Raw genomic sequence first — 17,569 nt, 5'->3', positions numbered from 1 at the left:
ATATAGATACTTATAAAAAAATAACAATACAATGTTAAACTGTGTTGCTCTGCGAGACAAAGCCTCACACACCCTTAAAAAAGGGTAAAAACACACAAAATCACACCCCCAGATCCACGCCCTCTGCATATTTCATTGGCCATGGAAGAGCTTCATGATTGGTTGATGTTGACGTCAATCACGTGTACTCGGCACCCGATTGGCTGAGCTGTTAAAGAAGGAAGTCAAGTGTCAAAACGGTTCGATAGATAAGCTCAGAGTTGACAAAAGCGATCTCAGTTTAAACATTTTTGGACACTGTTTTAATTCACAGGTTGTGTTCCTGGACAGACCACACGTCGGCGAGGATTACGGCTTGAACCAAACGTGTGAAGGACCTTGTCTCACCGTGGATTTACACCACCACCACACAGAGAGAGAGAGATAGAGACAGCAAAGTGGGACTTTATTGTTCGGGGCTAGCTAGCTAGCTTTGCCAAAGCGGCTTGTTTTTTGTGTGTGTGTATAACGGTGGACCGCAGGGCTTTATGGCTGCGAATTACGAGCTGATATATGGACTATCAGAAGATGAGGTAAGCTTTCATTTCAACATGTTATGTAGACATCAGTCATCTGTCTCTGTCTGTTCAAGCTGTGAATATCTAGCATCAATGCTAGACGTTACCATGCTAACACCCACAGCCACATTCCATAGTAACGATGGGTCAGCTGTCAGCTTCCTGCACGTCCACTAGTTTACTCACCTTTATTACACTGACACATGCACCACGTTGCCTTCAGAGGATTTTATTATTATTTTTATTTGCACATATATAAAACTGCATAAAATCCAGTCAATGAAAAAAAATAAGAAATGTGTCAGGAGAGGTAAAGAAGCCCCAGGACCCAAAGGAGAAAAAAACAATAATGAAAAAGGAAGGAAGATCTAATCTAACATAATTTAAAAAAATACAACAAAAGTTAAACAACAACAAGAAATACATTATACTTTTTTTTTTTCACTAGTTTACTCACTTGTATTACAGTGACGCATGCACCACTTTGCCTTCAGGGTATTCTTTTTTTATTTTTTTATTTGCACATATATAAAACTGCACAAAATCCAGTCAATGAAAAAAAATAAGAAATGTGTCAGTAGAGGTAAAGAAGCCCCAGGACCCAAAGGAGAAAAAAAACAATAATGAAAAAGGAAGAAAGATCTAATCTAACATAATTTTAAAAAATACAACAAAAGTTAAACAACAACAATAAATACATTTTCTTTTTCACTAGTTTACTCACCTATATTACAGTGACACATGCACCACTTTGCCTTCAGATTATTCTTTTTATTTTATTTATTTGCACATATATAAAACTGCACAAAATCCAGTCAATGGAAAAAAAAAAAAAAGAAATGTGTCAGGAGAGGTAAAGAAGCCCCAGGACCCAAAGGAGAAAAAAAACAATAATGAAAAAGGAAGATAGATCTAATCTAACATAATTTAAAAAAAATACAACAAAAGTTAAACAACAACAAGAAATACATTATACATTTTCCTTTTCACTAGTTTACTCACTTGTATTACAGTGACACATGCACCATTTTGCCTTCAGGGTATTCTTTTTATTTTATTTATTTGCACATATATATAAAACTGCACAAAATCCAGTCAATGAAAAAAACAACAACAATAAATGTGTCACTAGAGGTCAAGAAAAAAAAAAGAAAGATCTAAACAAAAAAGGAAGAAAGATCTGAACTAACATTTTAAAAAATACAACAAAAGTTAAACAACAACAAGAAGTACACAAAATGTGCAGAAAAACCCTAACCAAACAGTAGAAAACAATCCAATAAAAACAATTAAATACATACAAAAGAAAATATATCTAAACATATCAAAAGATAATTAGACATCATGAATTAAATGTGATGATAATTTCCTTTTAAAATGTTCTAAGGATAACGAGCTCTTGAGAACATGTTTTTGTTTTGTAAAAAGGCAGGTATTGACATTAAACCGTCCAGTTCGAGCATAACAGCCTGGGTACAACAACCATGTATGAATGACTTGTAGATCCCAAAGTGCTGTTTTGAATCCCAGGTGTGCAGAGGTGATATTTCTTGGGTGCTAGACAAGTTAATCATCTTCACCTGCCTTTTTTACAAAACAAAACATGGCCAGTACTCCCTCAGATATCTTGGTGTACAAATATGGAACACCAAAATACATGTTATCAAGAGCTTGTTATCCGTAGAACATTTTAAAAGGAAATTATCATCACATTTAATTCATGATGTCTAATTATCTTTTGATATGTTAAGATACATTTTTTCTTTTTTTTCTGTACTGTTTCTTTTGTATGTATTTCATTGTTTTTATTGGATTGTTTTCCACTGTTCACCTTTATTTCACTAACACATGCACCACGTTGCCTTCAGAGTATTTTTTGTTTTTATTATTTGCACATATATACAACTGTCCAAAATCCAGTCAATGGAAAAAAGAAAGAAAAAGAAATGTGTCAGGAGAGAACAAGAAGCCACAGGCTTATACAAAGGAAGCTAAAATAGAATATAACACACGAGTAAAAGCTCTAGTGCAGTATATAAGATCATTATCTGGTTTAATAAAAGGCAGCAGCAAACAGGAAAGTTTTAAGCTTTGATTTAAAAGAACTCAGAGTTGGAGCTGGTCCTGCAGTTTTCTGGGAGCTTGTTCCAAATATTTGGTGCATAAAAACTGAACGCTGCTTCTTCTGCATGTTTAGTTCTGACTCTGGGGGACACTAAGCAGACCTGATCCAGATAACCAGAGAGGTCTGAGTGGTTCATAACATAGCAGAAGATCAGAAATGTATTTTGGCCCTAAACCATTTAGTGCTTTGTAAACCAGCAGCAGTATTTTGAAATCAATTCTCTGAGAGACAGGGAGCCAGTGTCAGAACTGGACTGATATGATCCTCATATGATCTTTTCTTATATATACAACTGCACAAAATCCAGTCAATGAAAAAAAACAAACAAGAAATGTAGCAGGAGAGGTCAAGAAGCCACAGGATTATACAAAGGCCCTCCCCCCCAACCCCAGGAGAAAAATAAACAATAACAAAAAAGGAAGAAAGATCTAAATTAAACATAATTTAAAAAAATACAACAAAAGTTAAACAACAAGAAGAGAAATGTGCAGAAAAACCCTAACCAAACAGTGGAAAACAACCCAATAAAAACAATGAAATACATACAAAAAAAAGTACAGAAAAAAAGAAAATATATCTAAACATATTTATTTATTTGCACATATATAAAGGCAAGGCAGCTTTATTTGTATAGCACATTTCAGCAACAGGGCAATTCGAAGTGCTTTACATAAACATTCAAGAACATTGCGACAAAGTGCAAAAGATCATTAAGACATAATAACAGTTATAAAAACATAACAACATTAAAGATTAGAAAATAAAAATAAAAGCTAGGATAGAAGCTAAAATAGAATATAATACACGAGTAAAAGCTCTAGTGCAGTATAAGATCATTATCTGGTTTAATAAAAGGCAGCAGCAAACAGGAATGTTTTAAGCTTTGGTTTAAAAGAACTCAGAGTTGGAGCTGGTCCTGCAGTTTTCTGGGAGCTTGTTCCAAATATTTGGTGCATAAAAACTGAACGTTGCTTCTGCATGTTTAGTTCTGACTCTGGGGACACTAAGCAGACCTGATCCACATGACCAGAGAGGTCTGGGTGGTTCATAACATAGCAGAAGATCAGAAATGTATTTTGGCCCTAAATCATTTAGTGCTTTGTAAACCAGCAGCAGTATTTTGAAATCAATTCTCTGAGAGACAGGGAGCCAATGTAGAGACCTCAGAACTGGACTGATATGATCCTCATATGATCTTTTCTTATATATAAAACTGCACAAAATCCAGTCAATGAAAAAAACAAACAAGAAATGTGGCATGTTTTGTTTTGTAAAAAGGCAGGTATTGACATTAAACCGTCCAGTTCGAGCATAACAGCCTCGCTATATCCTCTATTTTGAATGATGTATGAACGACTTGTAGCTCCAAAGTGCTGTTTTGAATCCCAGATGTGCAGAGGAGATATCTCTTGAGTGAAGGAGCTGGATGTCAATCTAACCGCTCAGTCTGACCGCCCTCTGTCAGTAACTCATTGAGCTGACCGCTAAACGAGTTTGAAGCAAAAGGCATGTACATTTTGCTCTGTCAACTGAGGTCGTAATTGACTTTAGTGGTGAACTCTGTGTCGCCTTTGATATGCATCAATAATGTAAAGAAATGCGAGGATGCAAACGGTGTTTTACATGATAGTACGAAAGTCAAGAGTCAAACATGAGGACACTGCTGAATGAATGACAAAAGGCATTGTCACATAAAATAGCCTAAGTATTGCTAAAACTATATAAAGAACGAGTTTTCTTTTAAATGAATTAACAAAATTGTGCAAGAGGAGACCGACTGTGAATAGGAACTGTTCACAGGACCAATGAGTTGTAATATTAACCACCAAGACAACAACAACAACAACCATATATAGTTGCCGTCTACAATTAAAAACATACATATAGTTTATTGGCTGAAATCATTATTTTTAAACAGAGAAAATGTAGGCCTACGTGTAATTTTATCATGTCTGCACGCTTTAATAATGAATTCACATATTGGCACATGTAGTCCAATCCAACAATCAATCAGTCAATCAATCAATAAAAAACAAAAAAATAAGAACATTATATATGAAAAAAAATCTTGGCCACGACCCAGGAAACAATAACAATAATGCACATTTATTGTGTTACATCTACCGTGTCACGGTAATATTTTTATATCACTAATTTTTCAGTTTTCTAGTGTGTTTTTATGAATTTATTTTGTATTAAATGGAATACTTCTCTATGCTATTGCTAATGTATATATTGATATTGGCCACGACCCTGGAATCAACAACAATAATACACATTTACTGTGTCACCGTAATATCTTTTATATCACTCATTTTTAATAATTTTTCTAGTCTGTTTTTATGGATTTATTTTTTTATTGAGTGGGATACTTGTCTATGCTAAGGGTGAGTTAATGTGGGACACCTAAGCTCCAGTGGGTGCAGGTCTTCCTCAAACAAATAAAAGTCAATAAAACTATTGATATTTAATGTCTACTGTGACACTACTGTGTTACAAACAAAACAATTTGCTAACCGATCTGCTGTCATATCAGCCAACAGATATTACTAATGCGGCCAGAAATAGTAATAGTAGTATTTTTGATGATCCAGATGGATGACTAAATAATTCTTTCATATTTATTCTTAAAAGGAAAATGACTCTGTTGGTGAGTAGTAGGCCAAACTTTCACTCTTTTACCATGATGCAGGTGAGATTTGCATCATGTGGTCTTTTTATGCCAATTTAGTGGACATACAGTACGTTTCGGGTTAGGGCTGTCAATCTATTAAAATATTTAACCGCTATGAAATGCATGATTGTCCCTTGGTAATCGCGATTACTCGCAAATGAATCGCACATTTTGTCCAAAATGTATTTTAAAGGGAAATTTGTCAAGTATTTAATACTCTTATCAACATGGGAGTGGGTAAATATGCTTTCTTTATGGAAATGTATGTATATATTTATTATTGGAAATTAATTAACACAAAACAATGACTTGACTATGACTTACCCCAAACTGCAAGTGATTATTATAAAGTGGGCATGTCTGTAAAGGGGAGACTCGTTGGGTACCCATAGAAACCATTTCCATTCACATATATTGAGGTCAGAGGTCAAGGGACCCCTTTGAATATGGCCATGCCAGTTTTTCACGCCTAAATTTGGAGCGTTATTTAGCCTCCTTCATGACAAGCTAGTATGTCATGGGTTGGTACCAATGGATTAAAAATCGCAACTTGTGTTAATGCGTTAAAAAAATGAGTGGCGTTGAAACAAATTTGCGTTAACGCGTTATTATCGTGTCAACTTTGACATTCCTAGTTTTGGTAGACACACTGAACATTAAACTGGCCGATATCTGGACAGATATTCCAAAACCCATTAAATTTGTGCGGCTGACATTCAACGTTTTTTATCAAGATCAGAACAGGTAATGATTTATTTGATGTGTGAACTTTATTTCTTTGGCTATGAGCAGTCTAACTCAGCCAGTGTTTGTGTTTGCGCTGCTTTCTTGATGAGGTTACTCTTTTCACTTTCATAGCCTTGTGGTGCCCTGTCTGTCAGTTATTACAGGAGGGGAAGCAAGCCAATAAAAAAAATTCCACACACTGCCAACACAGAAAGGGTTGGCTAGTTTTTGGTTAACGTTCACCAGATTGCAGGCGTTAAACCACATCATTTAATCTCCGCAAGTAATGGTTTTAAGACAATTGGATTTGTGGGTCTAACATTCCACGAGACACTGCACTTCCTGTGACTGTGAGGCAAACATTCAGAAATGCTACACCCTCTGAACAAGGCCATGGCCTAAGGTAACAGCTGGTCTGTGTGTCCGTGAATTTACTTTAGACCCCATTTCAAGTTGCAGTCAAGTAGAGAAAAGCGTATCTAAAGCTGTAAACCAAGCATGGTGTGAGGTGGTTTAACTTTATGTTTTTCTCTGCAATATTTCAGTAAAGCTTATGTTATGTCATCCGCCAGGTTCTTAATGTTGGAGTCATTCAGGACTGAAAGCTTTTCAGTTACGACTCATTTCATTTCTAGGTCAGGGTTATTGACTTAAAAGAATGCAGCTTGAAATGTTTGAAGTGGCTCCATGGTGAGATTATGAGATCATTTTTCCATGATTTAATGTTTTGGTCCATCATCTCTTTCTTCTGCAGAATGAAACGAGAGTGCTGCGGGTTAAGGTCATTGCAGGAATGGATCTGGCGAAGAAAGACATCATTGGAGCCAGGTGAGCAACACAGGATCCTGTTTTCATCAGAGGTTTCTCAATAGTTCCAGTTTTTATGCAACTTTAATGTGTGATCAAAGTGTAGGCCAGGTCACAGCTTCAGTCCAGGCCAAACTAGTCTTATATTTTGATATGTTGACCAGTGTCCGGCTCTCTTAAGATCACATATGTATTGTCATTTTTATAGCTGTTTTGTAACATACAATATTTCTATGAGAAAAGCCAAACATAAGAGCCAGTACAGGGCCTGTAGACACTCCTCGTCCTTACAAAGACCTTGAACTCCAAGTGTTAATCAATGATTACCTACCTGCCTCTCCTATCCTACTCATAACCAAACCTACTCATAACCAAACCCCTATTACAGTTTTTCAAGATAAAAGCGTTTGACTAATAATTATGCATACCCACATACTTTCTCAGACGTAGGAAGACGCAGATGTTAAACTTTAAGCTCTTGCGGGTCTTAGAAATGTTCTGTTCATCAAGGGGCCTTTTTCTAATGCCGTCAGACCTCCTCTCTCCTCCTGTGATGAAGTGTAGCCCACTGTTATCACAACTTTTATGCAACGTTACATAATATCTCACTGTGGAGGCGTATTTTAAGTCTGTGTTTTTTTTATTTTTGCATGGCTAAGCACTATGACTTCTGCCCTCTTAACTATATTTAAGGTGGTAGAATGCCGTGATTAATTAATAGTACACAGAGTGACCACTAAATCACTGCTAAATCAGATATAATTTTATTTATGTGCTATTTGTGTGCTTTTAGTCCAGGCCACTCCTAACTTCAAGGATAAAAATCCTTTCTTTTTAATGGATTTAGATTACAGCTGCAGTGCGTAGAATTTAAGCAAATATGATTAAAAAAAGTTATTTTTATAAAACGGTCGCTATATCCTGACAGTAGTGCATGAGACAGGTAATCTGAAAAAAAAAAAACAATGTGCCTCGGTGTCCTCCGGTGTCCTCCGGTGTCCTCCGATGCTCCTAATGGCATCTGCAGGATTTTACACATATCACATATAATTCAGTGCCTTTTTCCATTCTCGACAAAATTCTCCATTAAAAGCAAATTCTCAGACGGCTGAAATGAGATTCCTGCTCAAGAGTCAGCTCTTTGGCCTACAGAGGTCCACTTAAATATAGGGCTGCACGATTTTGAGAAAATATCTAACAGGGATTATTTTGACTGATAATGCAGTTACGATATGATTTGCGATTTTTTTAGAAGGAATGATCATCTTTACATCATTATTCTCATTTTCACTGAAAAACATATTAAAATGATTAGGGCTGAACCGAATGCTTTGAAGTATGTACTATAATGTATAAATCCCAGAATAGACCATGAATGAGGAATAATCCCACAACATTATTCATTATTCATATTTAGTATTCATTATTATTAGTTATTCTCAGACAGATGTTGCTGTTTGTTATGTGTAGAGGTGCGTGTGTGTACAGTAGTGCAGTAGCAGCACTGTCCCGAAGCTTTGAATATTTCTTGGGACAGCCCTAAAAATGATTATGGTGTGATTATTGCCGGGATGACTTTTTTTTTTTTAAGTCTGTAGAATATTATTTCATTTGAAATGGTATTTTGACACATTTCACCTTTAACAGATTTCAGATCTGCAATTTGAAAACTGCAGTAGGTCATATTGCGTTTTCGATAAAAGTTTGATTAATTGTGCAGCCCTACTTAAATAGTGAACAGGTTTGTACATGAAATACATGTAGCAATGCGGCAGTAATGCTATCTCACTGAAGATCACATATTATCATTCTTTAACTGCATGCTCATCAGTAACGTCTGCTGGTAAACAGCAAGCACGAGAAAGTTGAAGACTGGTGTAGATAAGACGACTGCATTTTTGTGATGCACTTTGCATCTGGCTGAAATCATCGTATGACAAGTGTGTACCTCATCTAAATTTGAACACTGTCCCTACTGTTGTTTACAGTCATGCATTGTATCGGAGCTATGAGAGAGCGCACATTGTCGGAGAAAGAAAGAGCCTGGCATGTTTAGCGCACTGTGTGAGCGCCACTCACATGCCAGAGTGCAGCATGTGTTGGCATCCTGATGCCCTGCTGTCAGGGCAGGACAGCTCTGCCTGGCTCAGGAGAAATCTGAACTGTAATGAAGAAACCCTGAATGAGGTCTGGATGTGTGGCGAGCCTACCACAGGAGACAGTGCTGACTTGGCAGTCTGTCACCTCATAAGATGCTCAAACAGTGCTGGCTTGTTCTTTTCCTCCTCTTTGCTCCGAACCCCATTCCTGTTGCTGCTGTATCCTGTAATACTTTGATCTAGTGTGTTCCTCTGCTCTGTTATTTCAGACTAAGTGAAGGTTTTGTTTTTGTTCCAGCGAGGTGTTGATAGAAACTCGAAGAACTCGCATGCAATCAAACAACAAGTGGACCGAGCTGCCATTTGAATCCGTGCTAGCTTTCATCTCCCGCCGTTGACCTGAAGTAGCCCGTCTCCCTCAGCAGGATTTTTGTTCTTAGGGGGAAGGAGACAAGAAGGAGTCTTAGTGCAGTCAAGATACAGTAGGCCCATTGTTTTAGTTTAGTCACAGCACATCCCAGTACCACACAAACACACAATTAGAGGCTGTGGGGTTCCTGGAGACGTTAATTAACAATCAACCAACGGCAGTTTTGCTTTGGGGACATTCGCAGCTCATTTTTTAAACATTTCCCATCCCTCCTGCCCTTTTTCCTTTTGCTCCCTCTCAGCAGCTTCCTTAGAATCAATGTGAGGCTGCGCTCCAACTGCATGGCCAAATCTAATTTTGGATATATCCATACTGGAATTAGATTGCTGCTTATATCAAGTCTGGTTGGAACGTAAATCCCATGGAAACCGATTATGGCAAATCAGATTTAAAACACATTCATAGATGGTTTGAAATGTGACTCAAATTGAATTTTGTGTGTTAAGTTTAACCACTGCGATCAAAAAAGGCATTTATTACACAGGAAATGCAACACGTAAGACCAACTTCTCACTTAGAGCATGGGAAAAAGTGTGATTTTTAATTTCCTTGGTGTCATCTGGAACGATTGAAAGCAAGATATTATGTTGGTGTAAAGTGTTGGTTTCACGTAGCTTGCAGCTTGCCGTTTTACTTCCACATTGGAGTAACACGCCAGTAGATGTGTGTCCTGAAATAACCTTTATCAATGTATATGCACATAATGTAACAGATGTGGTACACATTGATAGAAGTTATTTCAGGAAACACAGTAGATGAGCAGAAAAGGGCAGAGAAATGGAAGCTTTATTGGAAACGTTAACCCCTCTGAAGTAGATGATTGATAAGTCAATTAATTGATTAGTTGAGAAAAAGAACAAGCAACTCTTTGGGATAACTGATTAATAATTTAAGTAATGTTTTGGACTGTCAATCAAATCAAGACATTTGATGTTGCTATGTTGGGCTCATTTTTCACTGTTTTCTGGCGATTAATCTACACATCGAAAAAGTAATTGGCAGAATAAATTGATAATTAGAATAATCATTAGTTGCAGCCCTACTCTAAAGTCAGGTATTGTGTTTGATTCTGAATTTGGACATTGTGTTTATGATTCAAATGTTTGTGAAGCATCACTTTTCCAAGATAGCAAAAGATAGTATTGCCATGCATCTTTTCCATATGAACATATAAACAAACATAATGTCAAAAGACACAATAAGAAAATAAATGAAAAATAAATAAATACATAATTAAAAAAGGATAATTACAGAATAATATATATAATATATATATATATATGTATATATATATATATAAAATGTAACAAATAAATACATAAATACTAATTTAGTGAATTGTTATTTATTATTAAAATAATAAATCGTGCACCAGCAACTTGGTAATTTGTTTTTTTTACAAAATTAACAGGAATTACAATTCAAGTGTAAAACTTAAACAGGAATTAAAATTCCAATATATAATTTTTATGGTATATAAACATAGAACTGAATTGAATAGATCGCCCCATTGTCACCGATATCCGATCCAGCTATTTGAGTCAGTATCGGCCCGATATCCGATCCGGTATCGGTATCAGTGCATCCCTAATTAGTGAAATGCTGCAAATACCGCCCCTTTCATGTGAACGTGCTCAGAGCCAGATTGAGAAACCCTTTACTGAGTGGATAACCACCTTCGTAGAACCGCTTAGCGGGATTGAGGTTGTTACAGTTAGTTAAGCCAGATAACAAGAAGATACCTTGGTTATGTTGAACTCACTTCGTAGTACAGGCCTTTGGAGTTTAACATCCTGTTGGCTCTACTAAAGTACAATCTGTCCTCAGCAGTCATCTCTCCTATATCTTTACACATCAGTCACCACAGTGGTAGTTATTTTTTCTGTTGCCTACTTTGAAAGGAAGTACAAAACATCCTGTACATGTGTAAAAGCCACCATGTTTGTTTGTGTTGACAGTGCCACCTCCCCACATACTACCTGCTTTATTTAATATACTCAAGAAATGCATTATTACTAACAGAATACAGACAACAAGAATACATGTAAGGATTTAATGTGAAATATTTCATGTAGAAAATTTCACAGCTTAGCACACAAAGACTTGTGAGAAGTTTTTCTTCTCAGGGATGTTTTGGAAAAGTTATAACCCGACACTGTACCCAGTGTTGCCTGTTGGGACTCAGATCGGTATAGTAATTGGTCCACCTGGTGAATAGTGCCACTCTGCCTCTCCATCCAGAACTCACTGGAGATTTTCTACCCTGTCAGCACCTTCAACTAAACCAATCGGCTATTTTTAAATCGCACAGTCACATACTCTGCTTACTATTTGTGCCGCTCACCTCAGAAGGGTTTTGCAGTTTCTATTTTTAGCACTCTCTGCTTTGTCAATAAGACATTATAGCCTTATCTCACAATGCTCAAATGCAAGCAGTTTTTATGTGCTGGGTTGTTGGTGGAAGACTCAGGTTTCAGGTCTGGAAACAAGCAGTGTGTCAGAGTATTGGTAGCTGCACAGATGCTGTATGTTTTTTTCACTTTAAGACCTAAAAGTGTGTTAGTACAGATTATTACTACTTAAATTTGCAACTTAATGCCTGGTCAGATTTTTACGTTTTAGTAAGATATCGACCGATTTAAAACGTGATTGTGTTCATAGTATTTTGTTTTATTTTCTTAAGTGGAAAAAAAAGATTTTAGGAAGATATTGGGAAAAATATTGTTTTTGGTATTGATACTGAAATGTATCTATCTTGTCTGCAATGCTATCTGCAAATATTTGAAATATTATTTGGTAAAAATACTCATACGGCTGCGGGGAGCAGATTTGTACCTGTGAATTTGCTCGAGCTGTTACAAAGTGAGAACTGTGAAAGGCTCGAGATCACTTTTTCGCCACTGATTTTTAAAAAAGTTTTTCTTGTTGTGCTTTTTTCTGCAGCGATCCTTACGTCAAACTGTCCCTTTATGTCGCGGACGAAAACAAAGAACTTGCCTTAGTCCAAACAAAAACCATTAAAAAGGTAAGTCCTAAGGTAAGAGGTGGCTTTGATGCATGCGTCACTGCTGCTCCTTCCTGTGTCCTGCACAGACCTTTGGCTCAGACTTATTGGAATCTAATGTGTTTGTACCGTATCAGATTGGACACTCCTGCCGCAGTAATCGCCTCCCACACCTGCACCACACATTTACCGTACAGCCACTTAAATGTGGCTTTGTTCACTCCCCTTTTTAAGGTCACCGGATCCTCCTAAAACCACCGCCAACAATGCCACCACCTTTCCTTCAAATCAAGGCAATCAGAGATGGAAACCACAGGAAGGCAGCGCTTCCTTTTTCTGCTCCGTAGAGTGTAGAGGGAGACATTGGGCAAGCTCTTTTCTCCCCAGTGACCTATTTTGGGGAGGAAATCTATACACAGCAGGGGGAGCCATTACTTGTTATTAGTAGGAACTCCATTCAGAGGATATTTTAATGTTTTAAGTGGGCTGTGATTTTGATCCAAATGACCATATTTGTTGCTCACATTGTGGAATGCTCTGGGCTATATGGTTTTAAATGAAGTCTAGACTAGATTCTGCATTGCATGTTGTTCACATGTAATGCAGTGCATGCTTTTCTGCATTACATAATATGCAGGGGGGGAAACCTCGATGGATCTGTTTACTTCTTAACTGTTTACTTAGCTTCTTATATCTTTGTAAATTTCAGGTTAGCTACATGTAGCTGCCAGGCAGCCCTCTGCTGGAGTCGGGCAGCTCAGGCCTCCATGCAGGCAGACATATGCTGCCAGTGGCCATGGTTTGCCTTACTGGATATAAATAGCTGACAATGCACTGCTATGTGGAGCAGAAAATGAAGCATCACTGCTCGGCTCTTCCACAGGCTCTATGTGTCTTTAAGTGGGACACCTCTGATGGATTTGTCGTTGAAGCTAAGATTATGGCTTGTGGCGAGATGGCATGAAAAATGATGACAAGTCTGAGACTAACCAGCCTGTACCGAACATTGATATTTGGCATACTTTTCTATCAATTTTAATAATTTCATCAAGAAGAATTTGACATGTTTTTAGAGTTAAATTGGCTTTTTTTTTTTTTTTAAAGTGCAGTGGGTTCACTTGTGATTCTGCTACCTCAGCAGTTGCTTTAACAGAGACGTTATTTTATCGCCGCCGTAAAATGTCATTAAGTGTTTATTAATGGGAGCGACTTGCGAAATTAAGGATTCATTGACATTCTAACGTTTAAGACATTTCAATCACCGGAGGAATTTTAATGAGATGTGTCACATAGCTCTCAGTCCAATAAAATATCAAATGTGTGAGGCAGAAGGAGGGAGTCTGTGTGCGACGCGTCCACATACTGAGCAGAACGTGGACGAAAATCCTCTAATCTAGGGACTAATGCCAATCACTGGGACATGTTGTCAGCTACAAACTTCCTCTAACAACGTAAGAGGATCATTGACGCACAAAGATTGAGCCTAATTTCTCATTTGGGGCCCTCTTCTCTCACTCTCACAGTTGGATCGGTTTCATACATCTGTTCTGTTTTCTGTGTAAACTAACGATGGCGTTCACTGTTAATTCATCATCCACTTTCTGTTTTCAGACCCTCAATCCAAAATGGAACGAGGAATTCTACTTCAGAGTGAGTTCACATTTTGAATTCTGTGTGTGTTTTTATTATGTGTCACATTCCCTGTCTTCCCACCACGATGGCCTGTTATTGCCCTTGTTGACTCTGGAGTGGTAGTGTCAGAGTTGTTAATCTTTGGTTGCTGTTTAACTGAGTCCCACCTCTTCCACCACTGTAATCAAACAGATCATATCAGACTTTAGAAGCTCAGCTACATGCGTATGTTTACTACTCACTGGTTAATTATGAGAGAATTATAGTCCAGCCGTATGTCATACCGATCGGAAGATTGGTTACCTTCCAGCCACACTAGTCATTAATTACTGTATTTGTTTGTTTGAATAGGGCTGTCAAAGTTAACGTGATAATAACGCGTTAACGCAAATTCGCTTTAACGCCACAAATTTCTTCAACGCATTAACGCATCTTGGGATTTTTAGGTTGTAGCAGGCTCAGGTTTTAAAGCTAGAGTGAAGATACTGGTATCATGTGAAACTAGAAAACCTGAGGATTCCATCAGTATCAACCATGTCATACTAGCTTGTCGCAAAGGAGGCTAAACAAGGCTCCAAACTTTTGCTAAATTTAAGCGAGGAAAAACTTGCAGGGCCATTTCAATGGGTACTCACGAGTCTCCCCTTTACAGACATGCCCACTTTATGATAATCACATGCAGTTTCGGGCGAGTCATAGTCAAGTCAGCACACTGACACACTGACAGCTGTTGTTGACTGTTGGACTGCAGTTTGCCATGTTATGATTTGAGCACATTTTTTATGCTAAATGCAGTACCTGTGAGGGTTTCTGGACAATATTTGTCATTGTTTTGTGTTTTTTAAATGGTTTCTAATAATAAATATATACATACATTTGCATAAAGCAAGCATATTTGCCCACTCCCATGTTGATAAATGTATTAAATCTCCTTTTATGGTACATATTGAACAGATAAAAAATGTGCGATTACTTTGCTATTAATCGTGATAAAATATTTTAATTGATCGCCAGCCCTAGTTTGTCGTCTTTAATAATGAAGAAATTAATTTGAGAATGAATCTTAAAGAATCGCAACCAATAGTGGATGGGTCTTCTCGCTCATATGGCATTTAGTTGAACACATAGCTTGTGTGTAGCCAGACGAACGCGGCATTTAATAGTGCCATGTGTATAAGAAATGAGAATTTTTTTCTACCTAAATTATGCAAACGTTGTGGGATGTCTTAAGTATTTCACATCTAATCTGTCCCTCACTGAATCCGGCCCGGTTTAGTAGAGATCCTTATCGTGCAGGAAGAGGGTGGGGACTTTCTGGGAAGTGAAAAGCACAGACATAGTTGCTGAGCTAAATCATGCACACACACATTTGTCATTAATTGATTTCTAATAATAATTTGCATAAAGTAAGCATATTTACCCACTCCCATGTTGATAAGCATATTAAATACTTGACAAATCTCCCTTTTAAGGTACATTTTGAACAGATTAAAAAATGTGCAATTAATTTGCGATTAATCGTGATTAGCTAATTTAGTCGATTGACAGCCCTAGCATGTACATTGGCTTTGTATGCCACACAACCAGTGTATGACTGCTGTATAATCTCCGCTGTTATTTTGTCGCCATCACAGGTGTGTCCGCAGAATCACAGGCTACTCTTTGAGGTGTTCGATGAGAACAGATTGGTAAGATTCACACTTCGTAACCTCTTAACACTTCACTCTCTCCGCTGCATATATCACATATGTTTTTATATGTTTTGACAGTTGTCACCAGCAGTTGATTTATTTAGTTCCACCCACCGGGAAACTCATGCCTCTTCTAATTGCCTTCATGCAGTTTGTTTCCACTTTAATCTATCTAGACGTTGTGTTGTCTTGATAATGTCTCGTTCCCTTTCCTTTTAGTGATAATGACATTTTCGATACTACTTTCTTTTATGGTTTAGACTTAATTATACCAATAAAACATCAATGTATCACCAAATACAATGCGATGATGCACACATGTATTACTTTCATTTCACCACAGGGATCATTAACAATCTGGAATGAATTGTATTGACTTTATGTTCAACCCCCGTGTCTTCGGTTTCCTTTTTTGTGAACTCTGTGACACATTTGCCAGATTTAATATCACAGGATTTCAGCTGTAGGCTCAAACAAAACAAATACATTGCAGTACACAGGGAAGGAAAAGACAGAGGCGGTATACGGCCTGTTTAGTTCCATAGCTCTACTTTAAAGCTGCAGTCCACTAACAACTCCTACATTCCTCTTATGTCAAATCTTTCAGATTTCCACCACGGACGAGAACACTAGTTTCATTGACTTGTGAAATTAAGCCTGTTTGTAGGCCCTCAGTTGCCATGACAACTAGATTAAATGTCTGCACAATGTCAAGAGATGCAGCAATTAAAAACACGGCACAAGCAGGTCTTGATAATCAATTCACGCTTTTGTTTAGCCTTCACCTTGGCGAAACCATCTTCAGAGGCGAGTGAAGTGCTTGTTGACATAACGAAGACATTGTTCTGTGGAAGAGGCGAACGGCTTCCCTCAAAGCGGTCGCTGGAGTACAGTAATATTTGTTTCTTATGAATTCTCAGTAACTCTGGGGTCTGCGTCTTTGAGTTTGATGTCTGATAAAACAAACAGCGGATGCAGCCCAACATAGTAGTGATGTTCTTGGCTGGATAAGGCACATTCATTATATCCGGGCCTCATAGATTCAGGACTTCTGTGCTTTGGAGTAACGATGTGGGAGGTCCAAAGATTTCATGATTTGAGCTTTTTGTTACACCGCATTCTACAGTTGTCCTGATAACTTAATGAAGTGACGGTACATTTTTATGATTAAATCTCAGTCACTTTAATGTGCATGTTACTGATAAAATCAGTGCGTACATTAGTGCGTGTTGTGCGCATGTTCGGCAGAGGGGAATTGCTGGCGCTCAGCTCGCTATGAAAAGGGCAGCTCTAATTTTTCCCCTCAGTACAGTGGGAGCTCTCTGCTGCCGTATAGACGAGGACAGGCGGCCTCGAGCCCGGTCCTCTCCTTATATGTCTGAGGAGGTGCTTTTCTCTCTATCTCTAGGTGCATGCCAAGGCAGCTCCTCCACCACTGGCCAGTATTTCTTTGAAGGGGCTGCTTGTTCCCTTACATCCATTAATTTATGGTTTATTTGTGTCAAGAGATGAAATGTTTGACTAAGCTTTCTGCTATAGCACCTCTGATAGATTGTGGTTCACTTATGTGTACTTATAAAGATACTAATGCTCCAGATACACTTAGGCTATGTCCAAAATCACTCAATACTCTATAATACTGTACTATAATACTGTATAGTGAGTTTGCCATGTTGTAGTGCTGTCTGAATGTGTAATGAGAAGTATTATACCCTATATAGTAGGGGAGGAAAAAAAAAAAAAAATGTATGGAAATAAGATTGATTGGATTATATTCACCAGAAGTATAAAACATTACATGTCCCTTAGAAATTAAAAAGGAAA

The 17,569-nt window shown here is 37.6% G+C and overlaps 1 protein-coding gene across 5 annotated transcripts in view; it reads left to right on the top strand.

The window, feature by feature from the left end:
• Window positions 1–216: 216 nt before the first annotated feature.
• The window catches only part of nedd4l (NEDD4 like E3 ubiquitin protein ligase), a 62,382-nt gene continuing 45,029 nt past the window's right edge, over window positions 217–17,569 (top strand). For 3 of the 5 annotated variants that reach the window (XM_037751975.1, XM_037751972.1, XM_037751971.1), the window contains exons 1-5: window positions 218–572; window positions 6,837–6,910; window positions 12,362–12,443; window positions 14,034–14,072; window positions 15,689–15,742. In XM_037751975.1, coding sequence (XP_037607903.1) covers window positions 528–572; window positions 6,837–6,910; window positions 12,362–12,443; window positions 14,034–14,072; window positions 15,689–15,742 — 294 coding nt within the window. In that variant the 5' untranslated portion in view covers window positions 218–527. Of the gene's footprint in view, window positions 573–6,836; window positions 6,911–12,361; window positions 12,444–14,033; window positions 14,073–15,688; window positions 15,743–17,569 lie in introns of all 5 variants that reach the window. The other 2 variants (XM_037751974.1, XM_037751973.1) reach the window with 1 other exon arrangement.

Source organism: Sebastes umbrosus, chromosome 19 (genome assembly GCF_015220745.1).
Source record: "Sebastes umbrosus isolate fSebUmb1 chromosome 19, fSebUmb1.pri, whole genome shotgun sequence".
Lineage (NCBI taxonomy): Eukaryota > Metazoa > Chordata > Actinopteri > Perciformes > Sebastidae > Sebastes > Sebastes umbrosus.
Note: the sequence above shows the minus strand (reverse complement) of the source record. Positions and strands in the feature narration are given on the sequence as shown.